The following is a 25,416-nucleotide window of genomic DNA, read 5'->3' as shown; positions in this document are numbered from 1 at the left end:
ATACAAAACTGGCCACGGCCTCTGAATAAGAAGCAGGTGAGAGCCTTCTTGGGAATTACGGGGTACTACAGGAGGTTTATACCCAACTTTGCCACCATGGCAGTCCCACTGACTGACCTGACCAAAGGCAAACAAAAAGTTATGGTAGAATGGAGTCCTGAGGCGGAGAAAGCTTTTCAGGAGTTGAAAGTAGCGTTGTGTTCCCAACCAGTCCTGATTACTCCTAATTTTGACAGGGAATTCATAGTACAAACCGATGCATCAGAAGTAGGTATAGGAGCGGTCCTGTCCCAGAACAAGGAGGGTGAGGAACACCCTATTTTCTATCAAAGCAGAAAGTTGAATGTACATGAGAGAAACTATGCCACAGTGGAGAAGGAGGCGTTGGCCATAAAGTGGGCGTTAGAGGCTCTCAGGTACTACTTGGTTGGAAGAAAGTTCAAATTGATCACTGACCATGCCCCTCTGAAGTGGATGTCTGAAAATAAAGACAGTAATGCGAGAATTACGAGATGGTTCTTGGCGTTACAAACTTTTACATTTTCAGTGGAACACAGGCCAGGAAGCCAGCTGGCCAATGCTGACGCGTTGTCACGCGTTCATTGTTTGGGGGCTTCAGTTGTTCCGCCCCACAGGTCGAAACAAAGGGGGGGGATATGTGATAGGATCATTGGTAAAGTGGTCTGTGGCAGGTACATTTGTCCCAGATTCCTGTCTTTTGTGTTTTAAACCTCCAGGAGAAAGTCTGCAGTGTAGCAGGCTTGAGTCTCGGCTTTTTTGAAAAGCCGGTTTGGGACCTGGGGGTTGTGGGTGAGAGGAGAGGGAGGGCTCCACCCACGGCCACTCCAGGTTTTGGTTCTCTTAGCCTGGTAACAGGCTTGATTGGGTTCCCACCTGAGAGTGGCCAATATAAGCCTAGTGTGTTTAGGGCTGATTGTCTCACCTGGGAGAGCAGACAGGGAGTTTGCTCAGAGACACTTGAAAACCTAACTGTGAGTGTTGTGCTGTGCCTTGTTGCTGGTGAGGGCATTAGGCCCTGCCAGGTTCTGGTAGTGAGGGAACCACCTGTGAAGTTAGTGCCCCGACAGGGCTAGGATTTATATTTATGTTTTCTTTATGTTATTTCTGTCATTGTACAATAAAGACTGGCGCCGACCAGCTTGTACTCACATCCAGACTGGTGTGCTGCTTCCCTGCTGCTGTGTGTGTGTGTGTGTGTGTGTATAAGGAAGGAGTCCTCTACCCAGGAGAGGGACCTCCTAATCTGACTGTGTCGTAATATATACTGTATATACATCTGTCACTGGCAGGTCCTCGGTCCTATGTCATCCAGTCCTGTGTGCTGTGACCACCGCGCCACTCCCTGCCCGCCAGCCCCCACCACACAGCAGCTCCTCATTGACCTCTGGGCGGGGAGATGTCATGATGTCATCACATCTCCGTCTCACCTGCCCTGATAGGTTGGCGCCGGAACATCAGAAGGACGTGGGGAGGCTGCGTCTGTCTGCCCCGCCTTCTCTGTGCTGGGCGCCGCGGACACGCAGCAGCAGCCGTCCCAGCACTAGTTCAAAGAAGTGAACAACAGAGAGAGATGGCGGTGCGGTCGATGCTCCGCCCTCAGCAATGTTGCGCTCTGTGCGGAGCCGCCGGCCGCACCACCCTAGCTACGGCCCTGTACATACCAACTCTCCTGGAAGTGGTGGGAGGCTCACGATTTTTCGGGTAACCCCCCCGCACCCCCAGTAGAGTAGGCATTTCTCCCGCATTTCTGCCCGCTAGCAAAGTGGACACAATAGGGAGCATTTCCGCTGTCTCTGTGTAGGGGGCGGGGCTCAATAACGCGATTCTTCATAAATTCTTCTTAATGTCGCAACTCGTCAGGCACCGCACCTCCATTGCCACCATCCTGTGTCTCCTCCCCGGGAAGTATGCCCTCCATCCATGTCATTTTATCTATGCCCGATCCTGCGCCCGCCACCTGCATGTAGCCTCAGTTTCCTGTACTTAGCGGGCAGGAGAGGGACCCGGTATCGGCTGTCGCAGCCCATCCTATGTGCTGTGTGATGAGAGACGCTCCTTAGCGTACACCTGGGGTAGCGCCTGGTTATTTGTGTTACTGGTTTTGCTTCGTACGACATCCCCTATAAACACGTCAGACGGCTGAGCATGGAGACATCCGGAGACCCTTATGATTTTATAGAAAGTGAGATTAGTGGGTGCACACCTGGAACCATGAATGTAAGACTTACATAATAATTACAAGTTAACTTTTATTTGACTCTTTATAAATTGCATGAAAAATGTATTAAAATCTATAGTGTAGTGAAAAAGATTGAAAATAAAGTGATATAAAAACCATAACCTCTGTCTCTTATTTGTGTTTTAGTGATTATTGTTCCTGGTTATATGTCAGTATGTTTATTCTGATTCAAAAGGGAAAAACCCCGTTGTATTATATTTCCGTCAGAATAATATTATTTTTATTATTGTGTTACATAGAGCAACAATATAGACTCCTTCCAACAATGTGGCAATTGCCTCAAGATTTATTATATCGCTTGTAAAATCTCAGCTGTCTCAGGCAACACTGTTGCAATCTTCTCTTTTTATTGCGATATATACGGATTCTTCAGGCAAATTTCTTTACTGATCTTCGAGTATTATGGAGATATATCATTGCTCATATAGGTAAGATATCACGCTACACACTCTGCCGATACATTGCATTCACCATATGTTATTTTGAACACATATTGACATATTTAAACTAACACATTTGTTTTTCAATTTTCACATAAGGAGACACAGTGAGTGCAACTACCTATGTACATATCACCGGATGTCCGGCTTCATCAGGGCAAAACTGCCTATGTACATGTCACCGGATGTCCGGCTTCATCAGGGCAAAACTGCCTATGTACATATCACCGGATGTCCGGCTTCATCGGGGCAAAACTACCTATGTACATGTCACCGGATGTCCGGCTTCATCAGGGCAAAACTGCCCATGTACATGTCACCGGATGTCCGGCTTCATCGGGGCAAAACTACCTATGTACATGTCACCGGATGTCCGGCTTCATCGGGGCAAAACTACCTATGTACATATCACCGGATGTCCGGCTTCATCAGGGCAAAACTGCCTATGTACATGTCACCGGATGTCCGGCTTCATCAGGGCAAAACTGCCTATGTACATATCACCGGATGTCCGGCTTCATCGGGGCAAAACTACCTATGTACATGTCACCGGATGTCCGGCTTCATCAGGGCAAAACTGCCCATGTACATGTCACCGGATGTCCGGCTTCATCGGGGCAAAACTACCTATGTACATGTCACCGGATGTCCGGCTTCATCGGGGCAAAACTACCTATGTACATGTCACCGGATGTCCGGCTTCATCAGGGCAAAACTGCCTATGTACATGTCACCGGATGTCCGGCTTCATCAGGGCAAAACTGCCTATGTACATGTCACCGGATGTCCGGCTTCATCAGGGCAAAACTACCTATGTACATATCACCGGATGTCCGGCTTCATCAGGGCAAAACTGCCCATGTACATGTCACCGGATGTCCGGCTTCATCAGGGCAAAACTGCCCATGTACATATCACCGGATGTCCGGCTTCATCAGGGCAAAACTGCCCATGTACATGTCACCGGATGTCCGGCTTCATCAGGGCAAAACTGCCTATGTACATGTCACCGGATGTCCGGCTTCATCAGGGCAAAACTGCCTATGTACATATCACCGGATGTCCGGCTTCATCAGGGCAAAACTGCCTATGTACATGTCACCGGATGTCCGGCTTCATCGGGGCAAAACTACCTATGTACATGTCACCGGATGTCCGGCTTCATCAGGGCAAAACTGCCTATGTACATGTCACCGGATGTCCAGCTTCATCGGGGCAAAACTACCTATGTACATGTCACCGGATGTCCGGCTTCATCGGGGCAAAACTACCTATGTACATGTCACCGGATGTCCGGCTTCATCAGGGCAAAACTGCCTATGTACATGTCACCGGATGTCCGGCTTCATCAGGGCAAAACTGCCTATGTACATATCACCGGATGTCCGGCTTCATCGGGGCAAAACTACCTATGTACATGTCACCGGATGTCCGGCTTCATCGGGGCAAAACTACCTATGTACATGTCACCGGATGTCCGGCTTCATCAGGGCAAAACTGCCCATGTACATGTCACCGGATGTCCGGCTTCATCAGGGCAAAACTGCCTATGTACATGTCACCGGATGTCCGGCTTCATCAGGGCAAAACTGCCCATGTACATGTCACCGGATGTCCGGCTTCATCGGGGCAAAACTGCCTATGTACATGTCACCGGATGTCCGGCTTCATCGGGGCAAAACTGCCCATGTACATGTCACCGGATGTCCGGCTTCATCAGGGCAAAACTGCCTATGTACATGTCACCGGATGTCCGGCTTCATCGGGGCAAAACTGCCCATGTACATGTCACCGGATGTCCGGCTTCATCAGGGCAAAACTGCCTATGTACATGTCACCGGATGTCCGGCTTCATCAGGGCAAAACTGCCTATGTACATATCACCGGATGTCCGGCTTCATCAGGGCAAAACTGCCCATGTACATGTCACCGGATGTCCGGCTTCATCAGGGCAAAACTGCCCATGTACATGTCACCGGATGTCCGGCTTCATCAGGGCAAAACTGCCCATGTACATGTCACCGGATGTCCGGCTTCATCAGGGCAAAACTGCCTATGTACATATCACCGGATGTCCGGCTTCATCAGGGCAAAACTGCCCATGTACATGTCACCGGATGTCCGGCTTCATCAGGGCAAAACTACCTATGTACATGTCACCGGATGTCCGGCTTCATCGGGGCAAAACTACCTATGTACATGTCACCGGATGTCCGGCTTCATCAGGGCAAAACTGCCTATGTACATGTCACCGGATGTCCAGCTTCATCGGGGCAAAACTACCCATGTACATGTCACCGGATGTCCGGCTTCATCGGGGCAAAACTGCCTATGTACATGTCACCGGATGTCCGGCTTCATCAGGGCAAAACTGCCTATGTACATGTCACCGGATGTCCGGCTTCATCAGGGCAAAACTGCCTATGTACATATCACCGGATGTCCGGCTTCATCGGGGCAAAACTACCTATGTACATGTCACCGGATGTCCGGCTTCATCGGGGCAAAACTACCTATGTACATGTCACCGGATGTCCGGCTTCATCGGGGCCCTGAGATTTTACAAGCAATATAATAAATCTTGAGGCAATTGCCACATTGTTGGAAGGAGTCTATATTGTTGCTCTATGTAACACAATAATAAAAATAATATTATTCTGAAGGAAATATAATACAACGGGGTTTTTCCCTTTTGAATCAGAATAAACATACTGACATATAACCAGGAACAATAATCACTAAAACACAAATAAGAGACAGAGGTTATGGTTTTTATATCACTTTGTTTTCAATCTTTTTCACTACACTATAGATTTTAATACATTTTTCATGCAATTTATAAAGAGTCAAATAAAAGTTAACTTGTAATTATTATGTAAGTCTTACATTCATGGTTCCAGGTGTGCACCCACTAATCTCACTTTCTATAAAATCATAAGGGTCTTTTCTTTTGTTTTTTTTGCCTTTTTTTCCATTAGAGGTTTACGTGAGTATACCATGAGAAAGGTGGCACCCAAGTATCTCATATGAAGAAACACACATCCTAAGGATTGTATCCCAGGATGTACATTAATAAATATTATTAACATATAGAAGGAGACAAAAAGATACAAGAGAACCTGGTTTTGTTTTATGAATAAATACATGAATATAATGTAAATTCTGTGCTGAACTATCCCCATTGTTTTTCAAACATCAGGATACCATCAGTTTCTGACACACCCAAACCACCCTATGTGGCAACATCAATCAAACCACAGTCACCAGCCATTCTGGTGTGTAGTCTGTACAACAACTGAGCCTCTTGACCATGTATGCATACTTTTATGCATTGAGTTGTTGCCACTTTATTGGCTGATTACATATTTGCATTAATAAACGGGTATACCTAATAAAGTAGCCAATGAGTAGATGTCTGACATAGAATGGGATACCAGTATGATAGGGAATAAATAATACGGGTTCCATGAAATGGGGCATTAATAATGGGAAAACCAGTAAGATGGGGCATTGATAACTTGGGGTGAGTGAAATGGGGCATTAATAATAGGGACACCTGTAAGATGGGGCCTTAATATGGGGTGACAATAGGATGGAGCTTCAGTCAGATTCGACTTCAAAGGCACAAATGGAGGTAAAGGAGAAAATGGAAATTACTCACCCGATTTTCTTGATTTAACACCTAATCCGCCATATCCATTCCGGAGACCTGACGGAAAGACACCATCACTGACACCGCTAATATACACACAATGAGCTATAATCCTGATAGCACTAGGTACATACCTGCTGGACCCTGCTGGTAACCCTGAGATGGATACTGGGGGTACTTTCCTGCACACAGAAATAACACACTAAGTAAATCTTTTACTACAATAACTTCTACAGCGAGTACAGGGCTACATACAGACTGTAGGAGGAGACAGCGAGTACAGGGCTACATACAGACTGTAGGAGGAGGCAGCGAGTACAGGGCTATATACAGATTGTAGAAGGAGGAGACAGCGAGTACAGGGCTACATACAGACTGTAGGAGGAGACAGCGAGTACAGGGCTACATACAGACTGTAGGAGGAGGAGACAGCGAGTACAGGGCTACATACAGACTGTAGGAGGAGACAGCGAGTACAGGGCTACATACAGACTGTAGGAGGAGACAGCGAGTACAGGGCTACATACAGACTGTAGGAGGAGACAGCGAGTACAGGGCTATATACAGAGTGTAGGAGGAGGAGACAGCGAGTACAGGGCTATATACAGATTGTAGGAGGAGGAGACAGCGAGTACAGGGCTACATACAGACTGTAGGAGGAGACAGCGAGTACAGGGCTACATACAGAGTGTAGGAGGAGGAGACAGCGAGTACAGGGCTACATACAGACTGTAGGAGGAGGCAGCGAGTACAGGGCTATATACAGATTGTAGGAGGAGGAGACAGCGAGTACAGGGCTACATACAGACTGTAGGAGGAGACAGCGAGTACAGGGCTACATACAGACTGTAGGAGGAGACAGCGAGTACAGGGCTACATACAGACTGTAGGAGGAGGAGACAGCGAGTACAGGGCTACATACAGAGTGTAGGAGGAGACAGCGAGTACAGGGCTACATACAGACTGTAGGAGGAGGAGACAGCGAGTACAGGGCTACATACAGACTGTAGGAGGAGACAGCGAGTACAGGGCTACATACAGACTGTAGGAGGAGACAGCGAGTACAGGGCTACATACAGACTGTAGGAGGAGACAGCGAGTACAGGGCTATATACAGATTGTAGGAGGAGGAGACAGCGAGTACAGGGCTACATACAGACTGTAGGAGGAGGAGACAGAGAGTACAGGGCTACATACAGACTGTAGGAGGAGACAGCGAGTACAGGGCTACATACAGACTGTAGGAGGAGGAGACTGCGAGTACAGGGCTACATACAGACTGTAGGAGGAGACAGCGAGTACAGGGCTACATACAGACTGTAGGAGGAGACAGCGAGTACAGGGCTACATACAGACTGTAGGAGACAGCGAGTACAGGGCTACATACAGACTGTAGGAGGAGGAGACAGCGAGTACAGGGCGACATACAGAGTGTAGGAGGAGACAGCGAGTACAGGGCTACATACAGACTGTAGGAGGAGGAGACAGCGAGTACAGGGCTATATACAGACTGTAGGAGGAGAGAGCGAGTACAGGGCTACATACAGACTGTAGGAGGAGACAGCGAGTACAGGGCTACATACAGACTGTAGGAGGAGACAGCGAGTACAGGGCTACATACAGATTGTAGGAGGAGGAGACAGCGAGTACAGAGCCACATACAGACTGTAGGAGGAGACAGCGAGTACAGGGCTACATACAGACTGTAGGAGGAGGCAGCGAGTACAGGGCTACATACAGACTGTAGGAGGAGGAGACAGCGAGTACAGAGCTACATACAGACTGTAGGAGGAGACAGCGAGTACAGGGCTACATACAGACTGTAGGAGGAGGAGACAGCGAGTACAGGGCTACATACAGACTGTAGGAGGAGGAGACAGCGAGTACAGGGCTATATACAGACTGTAAGAGGAGACAGCGAGTACAGGGCTACATACAGACTGTAGGAGGAGGAGACAGCGAGTACAGGGCTACATACAGACTGTAGGAGGAGGAGACAGCGAGTACAGGGCTACATACAGACTGTAGGAGGAGAGAGCGAGTACAGGGCTACATACAGAGTGTAGGAGGAGGAGACAGCGAGTACAGGGCTACATACAGACTGTAGGAGGAGGAGACAGTGAGTACAGGGCTACATACAGACTGTAGGAGGAGGAGACAGCGAGTACAGGGCTACATACAGACTGTAGGAGGAGGAGACAGCGAGTACAGGGCTACATACAGACTGTAGGAGGAGAGAGCGAGTACAGGGCTACATACAGACTGTAGGAGGAGGAGACAGCGAGTACAGGGCTACATACAGACTGTAGGAGGAGGAGACTGTGAGTACAGGGCTATATACAGACTGTAGGAGGAGGAGACAGTGAGTACAGGGCTACATACAGACTGTAGGAGGAGGAGACAGCGAGTACAGGGCTACATACAGACTGTAGGAGGAGACAGCAAGTACAGGGCTACATACAGACTGTAGGAGGAGGAGACAGCGAGTACAGGGCTACATACAGAGTGTAGGAGGAGACAGCGAGTACAGGGCTACATACAGAGTGTAGGAGGAGACAGCGAGTACAGGGCTACAAACAGACTGTAGGAGGAGACAGCGAGTACAGGGCTACATACAGACTGTAGGAGGAGACAGCGAGTACAGGGCTACATACAGACTGTAGGAGGAGACAGCGAGTACAGGGCTACATACAGACTGTAGGAGGAGGAGACAGTGAGTACAGGGCTACATACAGACTGTAGGAGGAGGCAGCGAGTACAGGGCTACATACAGACTGTAGGAGGAGACAGCGAGTATAGGGCTACATACAGACTGTAGGAGGAGACAGCGAGTACAGGGCTACATACAGAGTGTAGGAGGAGACAGCGAGTACAGGGCTACATACAGACTGTAGGAGGAGGAGACAGCGAGTACAGGGCTACATACAGAGTGTAGGAGTAGAAGACAGCGAGTACAGGGCTACATACAGACTGTAGGAGGAGACAGCGAGTACAGGGCTACATACAGACTGTAGGAGGAGACAGCGAGTACAGGGCTACATACAGAGTGTAGGAGGAGGAGACAGCGAGTACAGGGCTACATACAGACTGTAGGAGGAGACAGCGAGTACAGGGCTACATACAGACTGTAGGAGGAGGAGACAGCGAGTACAGGGCTACATACAGACTGTAGGAGGAGACAGCGAGTACAGGGCTACATACAGACTGTAGGAGGAGACAGCGAGTACAGGGCTACATACAGAGTGTAGGAGGAGACAGCGAGTACAAGGCTACATACAGACTGTAGGAGGAGGAGACAGCGAGTACAGGGCTACATACAGAGTGTAGGAGTAGAAGACAGCAAGTACAGGGCTACATACAGACTGTAGGAGGAGACAGCGAGTACAGGGCTACATACAGACTGTAGGAGGAGGAGACAGCGAGTACAGGGCTACATACAGAGTGTAGGAGTAGAAGACAGCGAGTACAGGGCTACATACAGACTGTAGGAGGAGACAGCGAGTACAGGGCTACATACAGACTGTAGGAGGAGACAGCGAGTACAGGGCTACATACAGAGTGTAGGAGGAGGAGACAGCGAGTACAGGGCTACATACAGACTGTAGGAGGAGACAGCGAGTACAGGGCTACATACAGACTGTAGGAGGAGGAGACAGCGAGTACAGGGCTACATACAGACTGTAGGAGGAGGAGACAGTGAGTACAGGGCTACATACAGACTGTAGGAGGAGACAGCGAGTACAGGGCTACATACAGACTGTAGGAGGAGGAGACAGCGAGTACAGGGCTACATACAGAGTGTAGGAGGAGACAGCGAGTACAGGGCTACATACAGACTGTAGGAGGAGACAGCGAGTACAGGGCTACATACAGACTGTAGGAGGAGACAGCGAGTACAGGGCTACATACAGACTGTAGGAGGAGACAGCGAGTACAGGGCTACATACAGACTGTAGGAGGAGACAGCGAGTACAGGGCTACATACAGACTGTAGGAGGAGACAGCGAGTACAGGGCTACATACAGACTGTAGGAGGAGACAGCGAGTACAGGGCTACATACAGACTGTAGGAGGAGACAGCGAGTACAGGGCTACATACAGACTGTAGGAGGAGACAGCGAGTACAGGGCTACATACAGAGTGTAGGAGGAGACAGCGAGTACAGGGCTACATACAGACTGTAGGAGGAGACAGCGAGTACAGGGCTACATACAGACTGTAGGAGGAGGAGACAGCGAGTACAGGGCTACATACAGAGTGTAGGAGGAGGAGACAGCGAGTACAGGGCTACATACAGACTGTAGGAGGAGGAGACAGCGAGTACAGGGCTACATACAGACTGTAGGAGGAGGAGACAGCGAGTACAGGGCTACATACAGAGTGTAGGAGGAGACAGCGAGTACAGGGCTATATACAGACTGTAGGAGGAGACAGCGAGTACAGGGCTACATACAGACTGTAGGAGGAGACAGCGAGTACAGGGCTACATACAGAGTGTAGGAGGAGGAGACAGCGAGTACAGGGCTACATACAGACTGTAGGAGGAGACAGCGAGTACAGGGCTACATACAGACTGTAGGAGGAGACAGCGAGTACAGGGCTACATACAGACTGTAGGAGGAGGAGACAGCGAGTACAGGGCTACATACAGACTGTAGGAGGAGACAGCGAGTACAGGGCTACATACAGACTGTAGGAGGAGGAGACAGCGAGTACAGGGCTACATACAGACTGTAGGAGGAGACAGCGAGTACAGGGCTACATACAGACTGTAAGAGGAGGAGACAGCGAGTACAGGGCTACATACAGACTGTAGGAGGAGGAGACAGTGAGTACAGGGCTACATACAGACTGTAGGAGGAGACAGCGAGTACAGGGCTACATACAGACTGTAGGAGGAGACAGCGAGTACAGGGCTACATACAGACTGTAGGAGGAGACAGCGAGTACAGGGCTACATACAGACTGTAGGAGGAGGAGACAGCGAGTACAGGGCTACATACAGACTGTAGGAGGAGACAGCGAGTACAGGGCTACATACAGACTGTAGGAGGAGGAGACAGCGAGTACAGGGCTACATACAGACTGTAGGAGGAGACAGCGAGTACAGGGCTACATACAGACTGTAGGAGGAGGAGACAGCGAGTACAGGGCTACATACAGACTGTAGGAGGAGACAGCGAGTACAGGGCTACATACAGACTGTAGGAGGAGGAGACAGCGAGTACAGGGGTACATACAGACTGTAGGAGGAGGAGACAGCGAGTACAGGGCTACATACAGACTGTAGGAGGAGACAGCGAGTACAGGGCTACATACAGACTGTAGGAGGAGACAGCGAGTACAGGGCTACATACAGACTGTAGGAGGAGGAGACAGCGAGTACAGGGCTACATACAGACTGTAGGAGGAGACAGCGAGTACAGGGCTACATACAGACTGTAAGAGGAGACAGCGAGTACAGGGCTACATACAGACTGTAGGAGGAGACAGCGAGTACAGGGCTACATACAGACTGTAGGAGGAGGAGACAGCGAGTACAGGGGTACATACAGACTGTAGGAGGAGGAGACAGCGAGTACAGGGCTACATACAGACTGTAGGAGGAGGAGACAGCGAGTACAGGGCTACATACAGACTGTAGGAGGAGACAGCGAGTACAGGGCTACATACAGACTGTAGGAGGAGACAGCGAGTACAGGGCTACATACAGACTGTAGGAGGAGGAGACAGCGAGTACAGGGCTACATACAGACTGTAGGAGGAGACAGCGAGTACAGGGCTACATACAGACTGTAGGAGGAGGAGACAGCGAGTACAGGGCTACATACAGACTGTAGGAGGAGGAGACAGCGAGTACAGGGCTACATACAGACTGTAGGAGGAGACAGCGAGTACAGGGCTACATACAGACTGTAGGAGGAGGAGACTGCGAGTACAGGGCTACATACAGACTGTAGGAGGAGACAGCAAGTACAGGGCTACATACAGACTGTAGGAGGAGACAGCGAGTACAGGGCTACATACAGAGTGTAGGAGGAGGAGACAGCGAGTACAGGGCTACATACAGAGTGTAGGAGGAGGAGACAGCGAGTACAGGGCTACATACAGACTGTAAGAGGAGACAGCGAGTACAGGGCTACATACAGACTGTAGGAGGAGGAGACAGCGAGTACAGGGCTACATACAGACTGTAGGAGGAGACAGCGAGTACAGGGCTACATACAGACTGTAGGAGGAGACAGCGAGTACAGGGCTACATACAGAGTGTAGGAGGAGACAGCGAGTACAGGGCTACATACAGACTGTAGGAGGAGGAGACAGCGAGTACAGGGCTACATACAGAGTGTAGGAGTAGAAGACAGCGAGTACAGGGCTACATACAGACTGTAGGAGGAGACAGCGAGTACAGGGCTACATACAGACTGTAGGAGGAGGAGACAGCGAGTACAGGGCTACATACAGAGTGTAGGAGTAGAAGACAGCGAGTACAGGGCTACATACAGACTGTAGGAGGAGACAGCGAGTACAGGGCTACATACAGACTGTAGGAGGAGACAGCGAGTACAGGGCTACATACAGACTGTAGGAGGAGGAGACAGCGAGTACAGGGCTACATACAGACTGTAGGAGGAGGAGACAGTGAGTACAGGGCTACATACAGACTGTAGGAGGAGACAGCGAGTACAGGGCTACATACAGACTGTAGGAGGAGGAGACAGCGAGTACAGGGCTACATACAGAGTGTAGGAGGAGACAGCGAGTACAGGGCTACATACAGACTGTAGGAGGAGACAGCGAGTACAGGGCTACATACAGACTGTAGGAGGAGACAGCGAGTACAGGGCTACATACAGACTGTAGGAGGAGACAGCGAGTACAGGGCTACATACAGACTGTAGGAGGAGACAGCAAGTACAGGGCTACATACAGACTGTAGGAGGAGACAGCGAGTACAGGGCTACATACAGACTGTAGGAGGTGGAGACAGCGAGTACAGGGCTACATACAGAGTGTAGGAGGAGACAGCGAGTACAGGGCTACATACAGACTGTAGGAGGTGGAGACAGCGAGTACAGGGCTACATACAGAGTGTAGGAGGAGACAGCGAGTACAGGGCTACATACAGACTGTAGGAGGAGACAGCGAGTACAGGGCTACATACAGACTGTAGGAGGAGGAGACAGCGAGTACAGGGCTACATACAGACTGTAGGAGGAGACAGCGAGTACAGGGCTACATACAGAGTGTAGGAGGAGACACCGAGTACAGGGCTACATACAGAGTGTAGGAGGAGACAGCGAGTACAGGGCTACATACAGACTGTAGGAGGAGACAGCGAGTACAGGGCTACATACAGACTGTAGGAGGAGGAGACAGCGAGTACAGGGCTACATACAGACTGTAGGAGGAGACAGCGAGTACAGGGCTACATACAGACTGTAGGAGGAGGAGACAGCGAGTACAGGGCTACATACAGACTGTAGGAGGAGACAGCGAGTACAGGGCTACATACAGACTGTAGGAGGAGGAGACTGCGAGTACAGGGCTACATACAGACTGTAGGAGGAGGAGACAGCAAGTACAGGGCTACAAACAGACTGTAGGAGGAGACAGCGAGTACAGGGCTACACACAGACTGTAGGAGGAGGAGACAGCGAGTACAGGGCTACATACAGACTGTAGGAGGAGGAGACAGCGAGTACAGGGCTACATACAGACTGTAGGAGGAAGAGACAGCGAGTACAGGGCTACATACAGACTGTAGGAGGAGGAGACAGCGAGTACAGGGCTACATACAGACTGTAGGAGGAGGAGACAGCGAGTACAGGGCTACATACAGACTGTAGGAGGAGACAGCGAGTAAAGGGCTACATACAGACTATAGGAGGAGACAGCGAGTACAGGGCTACATGTAGACTGTAGGAGGAGACAGCGAGTACAGGGCTAAATACAGACTGTAGGAGGAGACAGCGAGTACAGGGCTACATACAGACTGTAGGAGGAGGAGACAGCGAGTACAGGGCTACATACAGACTGTAGGAGGAGACAGCGAGTACAGGGCTACATACAGACTATTAGGAGGAGGAGACAGCGAGTACAGGGCTACATACAGACTGTAGGAGGAGACAGCGAGTACAGGGCTACATACAGACTGTAGGAGGAGACAGCGAGTACAGGGCTACATACAGAGTGTAGGAGGAGACAGCGAGTACAGGGCTACATACAGACTGTAGGAGGAGACAGCGAGTACAGGGCTACATACAGACTGTAGGAGGAGGAGACAGCGAGTACAGGGCTATATACAGACTGTAGGAGGAGACAGCGAGTACAGGGCTACATACAGACTGTAGGAGGAGACAGCGAGTACAGGGCTACATACAGACTGTAGGAGGAGGAGACAGCGAGTACAGGGCTACATACAGACTATTAGGAGACAGCGAGTACAGGGCAACATACAGACTGTAGGAGGAGACAGCGAGTACAGGGCTACATACAGACTGTAGGAGGAGACAGCGAGTACAGGGCTGCATACAGACTGTAGGAGGAGACAGCGAGTACAGGGCTACATACAGACTGTAGGAGGAGGAGACAGCGAGTACAGGGCTACATACAGACTGTAGGAGGAGACAGAGAGTACAGGGCTACATACAGACTGTAGGAGGAGACAGCGAGTACAGGGCTACATACAGACTGTAGGAGGAGGAGACAGCGAGTACAGGGCTACATACAGACTGTAGGAGGAGACAGCGAGTACAGGGCTACATACAGACTGTAGGAGGAGACAGCGAGTACAGGGCTACATACAGACTGTAGGAGGAGGAGACAGCGAGTACAGGGCTATATACAGACTGTAGGAGGAGAGAGCGAGTACAGGGCTACATACAGACTGTAGGAGGAGGAGACAGCGAGTACAGGGCTACATACAGACTGTAGGAGGAGACAGCGAGTACAGGGCTACATACAGACTGTAGGAGGAGGAGACAGCGAGTACAGAGCTACATACAGACTGTAGGAGGAGAAGACAGCAAGCACAGGGCTACATACAGACTGTAGGAGGAGACAGCGAGTACAGGGCTACATACAGACTGTAGGAGGAGGAAACAGCGAGTACAGGGCTACATACAGACTATTAGGAGACAGCGAGTACAGGGCTACATACAGACTGTAGGAGGAGGAGACAGCGAGTACAGGGCTACATACAGACTGTAGGAGGAGACAGCGAGTACAGGGCTACATACAGACTGTAGGAGGAGGAGACAGCGAGTACAGGGCTACATACAGAGTGTAGGAGGAGGAGACAGCGAGTACAGAGCTACATACAGACTGTAGGAGGAGAAGACAGCAAGTACAGGGCTACATACAGACTGTAGGAGGAGACAGCGAGTACAGGGCTACATACAGACTGTAGGAGGAGGAGACAGCGAGTACAGGGCTACATACAGACTATTAGGAGACAGCGAGTACAGGGCTACATACAGACTGTAGGAGGAGGAGACAGCGAGTACAGGGCTACATACAGACAGTAGGAGGAGGAGACAGTGAGTACAGGGCTACATACAGACTGTAGGAGGAGGAGACAGCGAGTACAGGGCAACATACAGACTGTAGGAGGAGACAGCGAGTACAGGGCTACATACAGACTGTAGGAGGAGACAGCGAGTACAGGGCTACATACAGACTGTAGGAGGAGACAGCGAGTACAGGGCTACATACAGACTGTAGGAGGAGGAGACAGCGAGTACAGGGCTATATACAGACTGTAGGAGGAGACAGCGAGTACAGGGCTACATACAGACAGTAGGAGGAGGAGACAGTGAATACAGGGCTACATACAGACTGTAGGAGGAGGAGACAGCGAGTACAGGGCAACATACAGACTGTAGGAGGAGACAGCGAGTACAGGGCTACATACAGACTATTAGGAGACAGCGAGTACAGGGCAACATACAGACTGTAGGAGGAGACAGCGAGTACAGGGCTACATACAGACTGTAGGAGGAGACAGCGAGTACAGGGCTACATACAGACTGTAGGAGGAGACAGCGAGTACAGGGCTATATACAGACTGTAGGAGGAGACAGCGAGTACAGGGCTACATACAGACTATAGGAGGAGACTGCGAGTACAGGGCTACATACAGACTGTAGGAGGAGACAGTGAGTACAGGGCTACATACAGACTGTAGGAGGAGACAGTGAGTACAGGGCTACATACAGACTGTAGGAGGAGACAGCGAGTACAGGGCTACGTACAGACTGTAGGAGGAGGAGACAGCGAGTACAGAGCTACATACAGACTGTAGGAGGAGAAGACAGCAAGTACAGGGCTACATACAGACTGTAGGAGGAGACAGCGAGTACAGGGCTACATACAGACTGTAGGAGGAGGAGACAGCGAGTACAGGGCTACATACAGACTATTAGGAGACAGCGAGTACAGGGCTACATACAGACTGTAGGAGGAGGAGACAGCGAGTACAGGGCTACATACAGACAGTAGGAGGAGGAGACAGTGAGTACAGGGCTACATACAGACTGTAGGAGGAGGAGACAGCGAGTACAGGGCAACATACAGACTGTAGGAGGAGACAGCGAGTACAGGGCTACATACAGACTGTAGGAGGAGACAGCGAGTACAGGGCTACATACAGACTGTAGGAGGAGACAGCGAGTACAGGGCTACATACAGACTGTAGGAGGAGGAGACAGCGAGTACAGGGCTATATACAGACTGTAGGAGGAGACAGCGAGTACAGGGCTACATACAGACAGTAGGAGGAGGAGACAGTGAATACAGGGCTACATACAGACTGTAGGAGGAGGAGACAGCGAGTACAGGGCAACATACAGACTGTAGGAGGAGACAGCGAGTACAGGGCTACATACAGACTATTAGGAGACAGCGAGTACAGGGCAACATACAGACTGTAGGAGGAGACAGCGAGTACAGGGCTACATACAGACTGTAGGAGGAGACAGCGAGTACAGGGCTACATACAGACTGTAGGAGGAGACAGCGAGTACAGGGCTATATACAGACTGTAGGAGGAGACAGCGAGTACAGGGCTACATACAGACTATAGGAGGAGACTGCGAGTACAGGGCTACATACAGACTGTAGGAGGAGACAGTGAGTACAGGGCTACATACAGAGTGTAAGAGGAGGAGACAGCGAGTACAGGGCTACATACAGACTGTAGGAGGAGACAGCGAGTACAGGGCTACATACAGACTGTAGGAGGAGGAGACAGCGAGTACAGGGCTACATACAGACTGTAGGAGGAGACAGCGAGTACAGGGGTATATACAGACTGTAGGAGGAGGAGACAGCGAGTACAGGGCTACATACAGACTGTAGGAGGAGGAGACAGCGAGTACAGGGCTACATACAGACTGTAGGAGGAGACAGCGAGTACAGGGCTACATACAGACTGTAGGAGGAGACAGAGAGTACAGGGCTACATACAGACTATTGGAGGAGACAGCGAGTACAGGGCTATATACAGACTGTAGGAGGAGACAGCGAGTACAGGGCTACATACAGACTGTAGGAGGAGGAGACAGCGAGTACAGGGCTACATACAGACTGTATGAGGAGGAGACAGCGAGTACAGGGCTACATACAGAGTGTAGGAGGAGGAGACAGCGAGTACAGGGCTACATACAGACTGTAGGAGGAGACAGCGAGTACAGGGCTACATACAGACTGTAGGAGGAGACAGCGAGTACAGGGCTACATACAGACTGTAGGAGGAGGAGACAGCGAGTACAGGGCTACATACAGACTGTAGGAGGAGACAGCGAGTACAGGGCTACATACAGACTGTAGGAGGAGACAGAGAGTACAGGGCTACATACAGACTATTGGAGGAGACAGCGAGTACAGGGCTATATACAGACTGTAGGAGGAGACAGCGAGTACAGGGCTACATACAGACTGTAGGAGGAGGAGACAGCGAGTACAGGGCTACATACAGACTGTATGAGGAGGAGACAGCGAGTACAGGGCTACATACAGAGTGTAGGAGGAGGAGACAGCGAGTACAGGGCTACATACAGACTGTAGGAGGAGACAGCGAGTACAGGGCTACATACAGACTGTAGAAGGAGACAGCGAGTACAGGGCTACATACAGACTGTAGGAGGAGGAGACAGCGAGTACAGGGCTACATACAGAGTGTAGGAGGAGACAGCGAGTACAGGGCTACATACAGAGTGTAGGAGGAGACAGCGAGTACAGGGCTACATACAGAGTGTAGGAGGAGACAGCGAGTACAGGGCTACATACAGACTGTAGGAGGAGACAGCGAGTACAGGGCTACATACAGAGTGTAGGAGGAGACAGCGAGTACAGGGCTACATACAGAGTGTAGGAGGAGACAGCGAGTACAGGGCTACATACAGAGTGTAGGAGGAGGAGACAGCGAGTACAGGGCTACATACAGACTGTAGGAGGAGGAGACAGCGAGTACAGGGCTACATACAGAGTGTAGGAGGAGGAGACAGCGAGTACAGGGCTACATACAGACTGTAGGAGGAGACAGCGAGTACAGGGCTACATACAGACTGTAGGAGGAGACAGCGAGTACAGGGCTACATACAGACTGTAGGAGGAGACAGCGAGTACAGGGCTACATACAGACTGTAGGAGGAGACAGCGAGTACAGGGCTACATACAGACTGTAGGAGGAGACAGCGAGTACAGGGCTACATACAGTCTGTAGGAGGAGACAGCGAGTACAGGGCTACATACAGACTGTAGGAAGAGACAGCGAGTACAGGGCTACATACAGACTGTAGGAGGAGACAGCGAGTACAGGGCTACATACAGAGTGTAGGAGGAGGAGACAGCGAGTACAGGGCTACATACAGAGTGTAGGAGGAGGAGACAGCGAGTACAGGGCTAAATACAGACTGTAGGAGGAGGAGACAGCGAGTACAGGGCTACATACAGAGTGTAGGAGGAGACAGCGAGTACAGGGCTACATACAGACTGTAGGAGGAGACAGCGAGTACAGGGCTACATACAGACTGTAGGAGGAGACAGCGAGTACAGGGCTACATACAGACTGTAGGAGGAGGAGACAGCGAGTACAGGGCTACATACAGACTGTAGGAGGAGGAGACAGCGAGTACAGGGCTACATACAGACTGTAGGAGGAGACAGCGAGTACAGGGCTACATACAGACTGTAGGAGGAGACAGCGAGTACAGGGCTACATACAGACTGTAGGAGGAGACAGAGAGTACAGGGCTACATACAGACTATAGGAGGAGACAGCGAGTACAGGGCTATATACAGACTGTAGGAGGAGACAGCGAGTACAGGGCTACATACAGAGTGTAGGAGGAGGAGACAGCGAGTACAGGGCTACATACAGACTGTTTGAGGAGACAGCGAGTACAGGGCTACATACAGACTGTAGGAGGAGGAGACAGCGAGTACAGGGCAACATACAGACTGTAGGAGGAGACAGCGAGTACAGGGGTACATACAGACTGTAGGAGGAGGAGACAGCGAGTACAGGGCTACATACAGACTGTAGGAGGAGGAGACAGCGAGTACAGGGCTACATACAGACTGTAGGAGGAGACAGCGAGTACAGGGCTACATACAGACTGTAGGAGGAGACAGCGAGTACAGGGCTACATACAGACTGTAGGAGGAGACAGAGAGTACAGGGCTATATACAGACTGCAGGAGGAGACAGCGAGTACAGGGCTATATACAGACTGTAGGAGGAGGAGACAGCGAGTACAGGGCTACATACAGACTGTAGGAGGAGGAGACAGCGAGTACAGGGCTACATACAGACTGTATGAGGAGGAGACAGCGAGTACAGGGCTACATACAGACTGTAGGAGGAGACAGCGAGTACAGGGCTACATACAGACTGTAGGAGGAGACAGCGAGTACAGGGCTACATACAGACTGTAGGAGGAGGAGACAGCGAGTACAGGGCTACATACAGACTGTAGGAGGAGACAGCGAGTACAGGGCTACATACAGACTGTAGGAGGAGACAGCGAGTACAGGGCTACATACAGAGTGTAGGAGGAGACAGCGAGTACAGGGCTACATACAGAGTGTAGGAGGAGGAGACAGCGAGTACAGGGCTACATACAGACTGTAGGAGGAGGAGACAGCGAATACAGGGCTACATACAGACTGTAGGAGGAGGAGACAGCGAGTACAGGGCTACATACAGACTGTAGGAGGAGACAGCGAGTACAGGGCTACATACAGACTGTAGGAGGAGACAGCGAGTACAGGGCTACATACAGACTGTAGGAGGAGACAGCGAGTACAGGGCTACATACAGACTGTAGGAGGAGACAGCGAGTACAGGGCTACATACAGAGTGTAGGAGGAGACAGCGAGTACAGGGCTACATACAGACTGTAGGAGGAGGAGACAGCGAGTACAGGGCTACATACAGAGTGTAGGAGGAGGAGACAGCGAGTACAGGGCTACATACAGACTGTAGGAGGAGGAGACAGCGAGTACAGGGCTACATACAGACTGTAGGAGGAGGAGACAGCGAGTACAGGGCTACATACAGACTGTAGGAGGAGGAGACAGCGAGTACAGGGCTACATACAGACTGTAGGAGGAGGAGACAGCGAGTACAGGGCTACATACAGAGTGTAGGAGGAGACAGCGAGTACAGGGCAACATACAGACTGTAGGAGGAGACAGCGAGTACAGGGCTACATACAGACTATTAGGAGACAGCGAGTACAGGGCAACATACAGACTGTAGGAGGAGACAGCGAGTACAGGGCTACATACAGACTGTAGGAGGAGACAGCGAGTACAGGGCTACATACAGACTGTAGGAGGAGACAGCGAGTACAGGGCTATATACAGACTGTAGGAGGAGACAGCGAGTACAGGGCTACATACAGACTATAGGAGGAGACTGCGAGTACAGGGCTACATACAGACTGTAGGAGGAGACAGTAAGTACAGGGCTACATACAGAGTGTAAGAGGAGGAGACAGCGAGTACAGGGCTACATACAGACTGTAGGAGGAGACAGCGAGTACAGGGCTACATACAGACTGTAGGAGGAGGAGACAGCGAGTACAGGGCTACATACAGACTGTAGGAGGAGACAGCGAGTACAGGGGTATATACAGACTGTAGGAGGAGGAGACAGCGAGTACAGGGCTACATACAGACTGTAGGAGGAGGAGACAGCGAGTACAGGGCTACATACAGACTGTAGGAGGAGACAGCGAGTACAGGGCTACATACAGACTGTAGGAGGAGACAGAGAGTACAGGGCTACATACAGACTATTGGAGGAGACAGCGAGTACAGGGCTATATACAGACTGTAGGAGGAGACAGCGAGTACAGGGCTACATACAGACTGTAGGAGGAGGAGACAGCGAGTACAGGGCTACATACAGACTGTATGAGGAGGAGACAGCGAGTACAGGGCTACATACAGAGTGTAGGAGGAGGAGACAGCGAGTACAGGGCTACATACAGACTGTAGGAGGAGACAGCGAGTACAGGGCTACATACAGACTGTAGGAGGAGACAGCGAGTACAGGGCTACATACAGACTGTAGGAGGAGGAGACAGCGAGTACAGGGCTACATACAGAGTGTAGGAGGAGACAGCGAGTACAGGGCTACATACAGAGTGTAGGAGGAGACAGCGAGTACAGGGCTACATACAGAGTGTAGGAGGAGACAGCGAGTACAGGGCTACATACAGAGTGTAGGAGGAGACAGCGAGTACAGGGCTACATACAGAGTGTAGGAGGAGACAGCGAGTACAGGGCTACATACAGAGTGTAGGAGGAGACAGCGAGTACAGGGCTACATACAGAGTGTAGGAGGAGGAGACAGCGAGTACAGGGCTACATACAGACTGTAGGAGGAGGAGACAGCGAGTACAGGGCTACATACAGAGTGTAGGAGGAGGAGACAGCGAGTACAGGGCTACATACAGACTGTAGGAGGAGACAGCGAGTACAGGGCTACATACAGACTGTAGGAGGAGACAGCGAGTACAGGGCTACATACAGACTGTAGGAGGAGACAGCGAGTACAGGGCTACATACAGACTGTAGGAGGAGACAGCGAGTACAGGGCTACATACAGACTGTAGGAGGAGACAGCGAGTACAGGGCTACATACAGACTGTAGGAGGAGACAGCGAGTACAGGGCTACATACAGACTGTAGGAGGAGACAGCGAGTACAGGGCTACATACAGACTGTAGGAGGAGACAGCGAGTACAGGGCTACATACAGAGTGTAGGAGGAGGAGACAGCGAGTACAGGGCTACATACAGAGTGTAGGAGGAGGAGACAGCGAGTACAGGGCTAAATACAGACTGTAGGAGGAGGAGACAGCGAGTACAGGGCTACATACAGAGTGTAGGAGGAGACAGCGAGTACAGGGCTACATACAGACTGTAGGAGGAGACAGCGAGTACAGGGCTACATACAGACTGTAGGAGGAGACAGCGAGTACAGGGCTACATACAGACTGTAGGAGGAGGAGACAGCGAGTACAGGGCTACATACAGACTGTAGGAGGAGGAGACAGCGAGTACAGGGCTACATACAGACTGTAGGAGGAGACAGCGAGTACAGGGCTACATACAGACTGTAGGAGGAGACAGCGAGTACAGGGCTACATACAGACTGTAGGAGGAGACAGAGAGTACAGGGCTACATACAGACTATAGGAGGAGACAGCGAGTACAGGGCTATATACAGACTGTAGGAGGAGACAGCGAGTACAGGGCTACATACAGAGTGTAGGAGGAGGAGACAGCGAGTACAGGGCTACATACAGACTGTTTGAGGAGACAGCGAGTACAGGGCTACATACAGACTGTAGGAGGAGGAGACAGCGAGTACAGGGCTACATACAGACTGTAGGAGGAGACAGCGAGTACAGGGGTACATACAGACTGTAGGAGGAGGAGACAGCGAGTACAGGGCTACATACAGACTGTAGGAGGAGGAGACAGCGAGTACAGGGCTACATACAGACTGTAGGAGGAGACAGCGAGTACAGGGCTACATACAGACTGTAGGAGGAGACAGCGAGTACAGGGCTACATACAGACTGTAGGAGGAGACAGAGAGTACAGGGCTATATACAGACTGCAGGAGGAGACAGCGAGTACAGGGCTATATACAGACTGTAGGAGGAGGAGACAGCGAGTACAGGGCTACATACAGACTGTAGGAGGAGGAGACAGCGAGTACAGGGCTACATACAGACTGTATGAGGAGGAGACAGCGAGTACAGGGCTACATACAGACTGTAGGAGGAGACAGCGAGTACAGGGCTACATACAGACTGTAGGAGGAGACAGCGAGTACAGGGCTACATACAGACTGTAGGAGGAGGAGACAGCGAGTACAGGGCTACATACAGACTGTAGGAGGAGACAGCGAGTACAGGGCTACATACAGACTGTAGGAGGAGACAGCGAGTACAGGGCTACATACAGAGCGTAGGAGGAGGAGACAGCGAGTACAGGGCTACATACAGACTGTAGGAGGAGGAGACAGCGAGTACAGGGCTACATACAGACTGTAGGAGGAGGAGACAGCGAGTACAGGGCTACATACAGACTGTAGGAGGAGACAGCGAGTACAGGGCTACATACAGACTGTAGGAGGAGACAGCGAGTACAGGGCTACATACAGACTGTAGGAGGAGACAGCGAGTACAGGGCTACATACAGACTGTAGGAGGAGACAGCGAGTACAGGGCTACATACAGAGTGTAGGAGGAGACAGCGAGTACAGGGCTACATACAGACTGTAGGAGGAGGAGACAGCGAGTACAGGGCTACATACAGAGTGTAGGAGGAGGAGACAGCGAGTACAGGGCTACATACAGACTGTAGGAGGAGGAGACAGCGAGTACAGGGCTACATACAGACTGTAGGAGGAGGAGACAGCGAGTACAGGGCTACATACAGACTGTAGGAGGAGGAGACAGCGAGTACAGGGCTACATACAGACTGTAGGAGGAGGAGACAGCGAGTACAGGGCTACATACAGAGTGTAGGAGGAGACAGCGAGTACAGGGCTATATACAGACTGTAGGAGGAGACAGCGAGTACAGGGCTACATACAGACTGTAGGAGGAGACAGCGAGTACAGGGCTACATACAGAGTGTAGGAGGAGGAGACAGCGAGTACAGGGCTACATACAGACTGTAGGAGGAGACAGCGAGTACAGGGCTACATACAGACTGTAGGAGGAGACAGCGAGTACAGGGCTACATACAGACTGTAGGAGGAGGAGACAGCGAGTACAGGGCTACATACAGACTGTAGGAGGAGACAGCGAGTACAGGGCTACATACAGACTGTAGGAGGAGGAGACAGCGAGTACAGGGCTACATACAGACTGTAGGAGGAGACAGCGAGTACAGGGCTACATACAGACTGTAGGAGGAGGAGACAGCGAGTACAGGGCTACATACAGACTGTAGGAGGAGGAGACAGTGAGTACAGGGCTACATACAGACTGTAGGAGGAGACAGCGAGTACAGGGCTACATACAGACTGTAGGAGGAGACAGCGAGTACAGGGCTACATACAGACTGTAGGAGGAGACAGCGAGTACAGGGCTACATACAGACTGTAGGAGGAGGAGACAGCGAGTACAGGGCTACATACAGACTGTAGGAGGAGACAGCGAGTACAGGGCTACATACAGACTGTAGGAGGAGGAGACAGCGAGTACAGGGCTACATACAGACTGTAGGAGGAGACAGCGAGTACAGGGCTACATACAGACTGTAGGAGGAGGAGACAGCGAGTACAGGGCTACATACAGACTGTAGGAGGAGACAGCGAGTACAGGGCTACATACAGACTGTAGGAGGAGGAGACAGCGAGTACAGGGGTACATACAGACTGTAGGAGGAGGAGACAGCGAGTACAGGGCTACATACAGACTGTAGGAGGAGACAGCGAGTACAGGGCTACATACAGACTGTAGGAGGAGACAGCGAGTACAGGGCTACATACAGACTGTAGGAGGAGGAGACAGCGAGTACAGGGCT

At 51.0% G+C, this 25,416-nt stretch overlaps 1 protein-coding gene across 2 annotated transcripts in view; it reads right to left on the bottom strand.

Moving 5' to 3' along the window:
* The window catches only part of LOC148431399 (uncharacterized), a 101,456-nt gene that overhangs the window by 44,458 nt on the left and 31,582 nt on the right, over nt 1-25,416 (bottom strand). For both annotated transcript variants that reach the window (XM_088466021.1, XM_088466023.1), the window contains 2 exons: nt 6,487-6,534; nt 6,362-6,409 (listed from right to left, as the gene is read on the bottom strand). In XM_088466021.1, the coding sequence (XP_088322147.1) occupies nt 6,362-6,409; nt 6,487-6,534 (96 nt within the window). The remainder of the gene's footprint in view (nt 1-6,361; nt 6,410-6,486; nt 6,535-25,416) is intronic.

This window comes from Taudactylus pleione, unplaced genomic scaffold (assembly GCF_031769625.1).
Source record: "Taudactylus pleione unplaced genomic scaffold, aTauple2 ptg002292l, whole genome shotgun sequence".
NCBI lineage: Eukaryota > Metazoa > Chordata > Amphibia > Anura > Myobatrachidae > Taudactylus > Taudactylus pleione.
The sequence above is the reverse complement of the archived record's forward strand: the minus strand, read 5'-3'. Positions and strand labels throughout refer to the sequence as shown.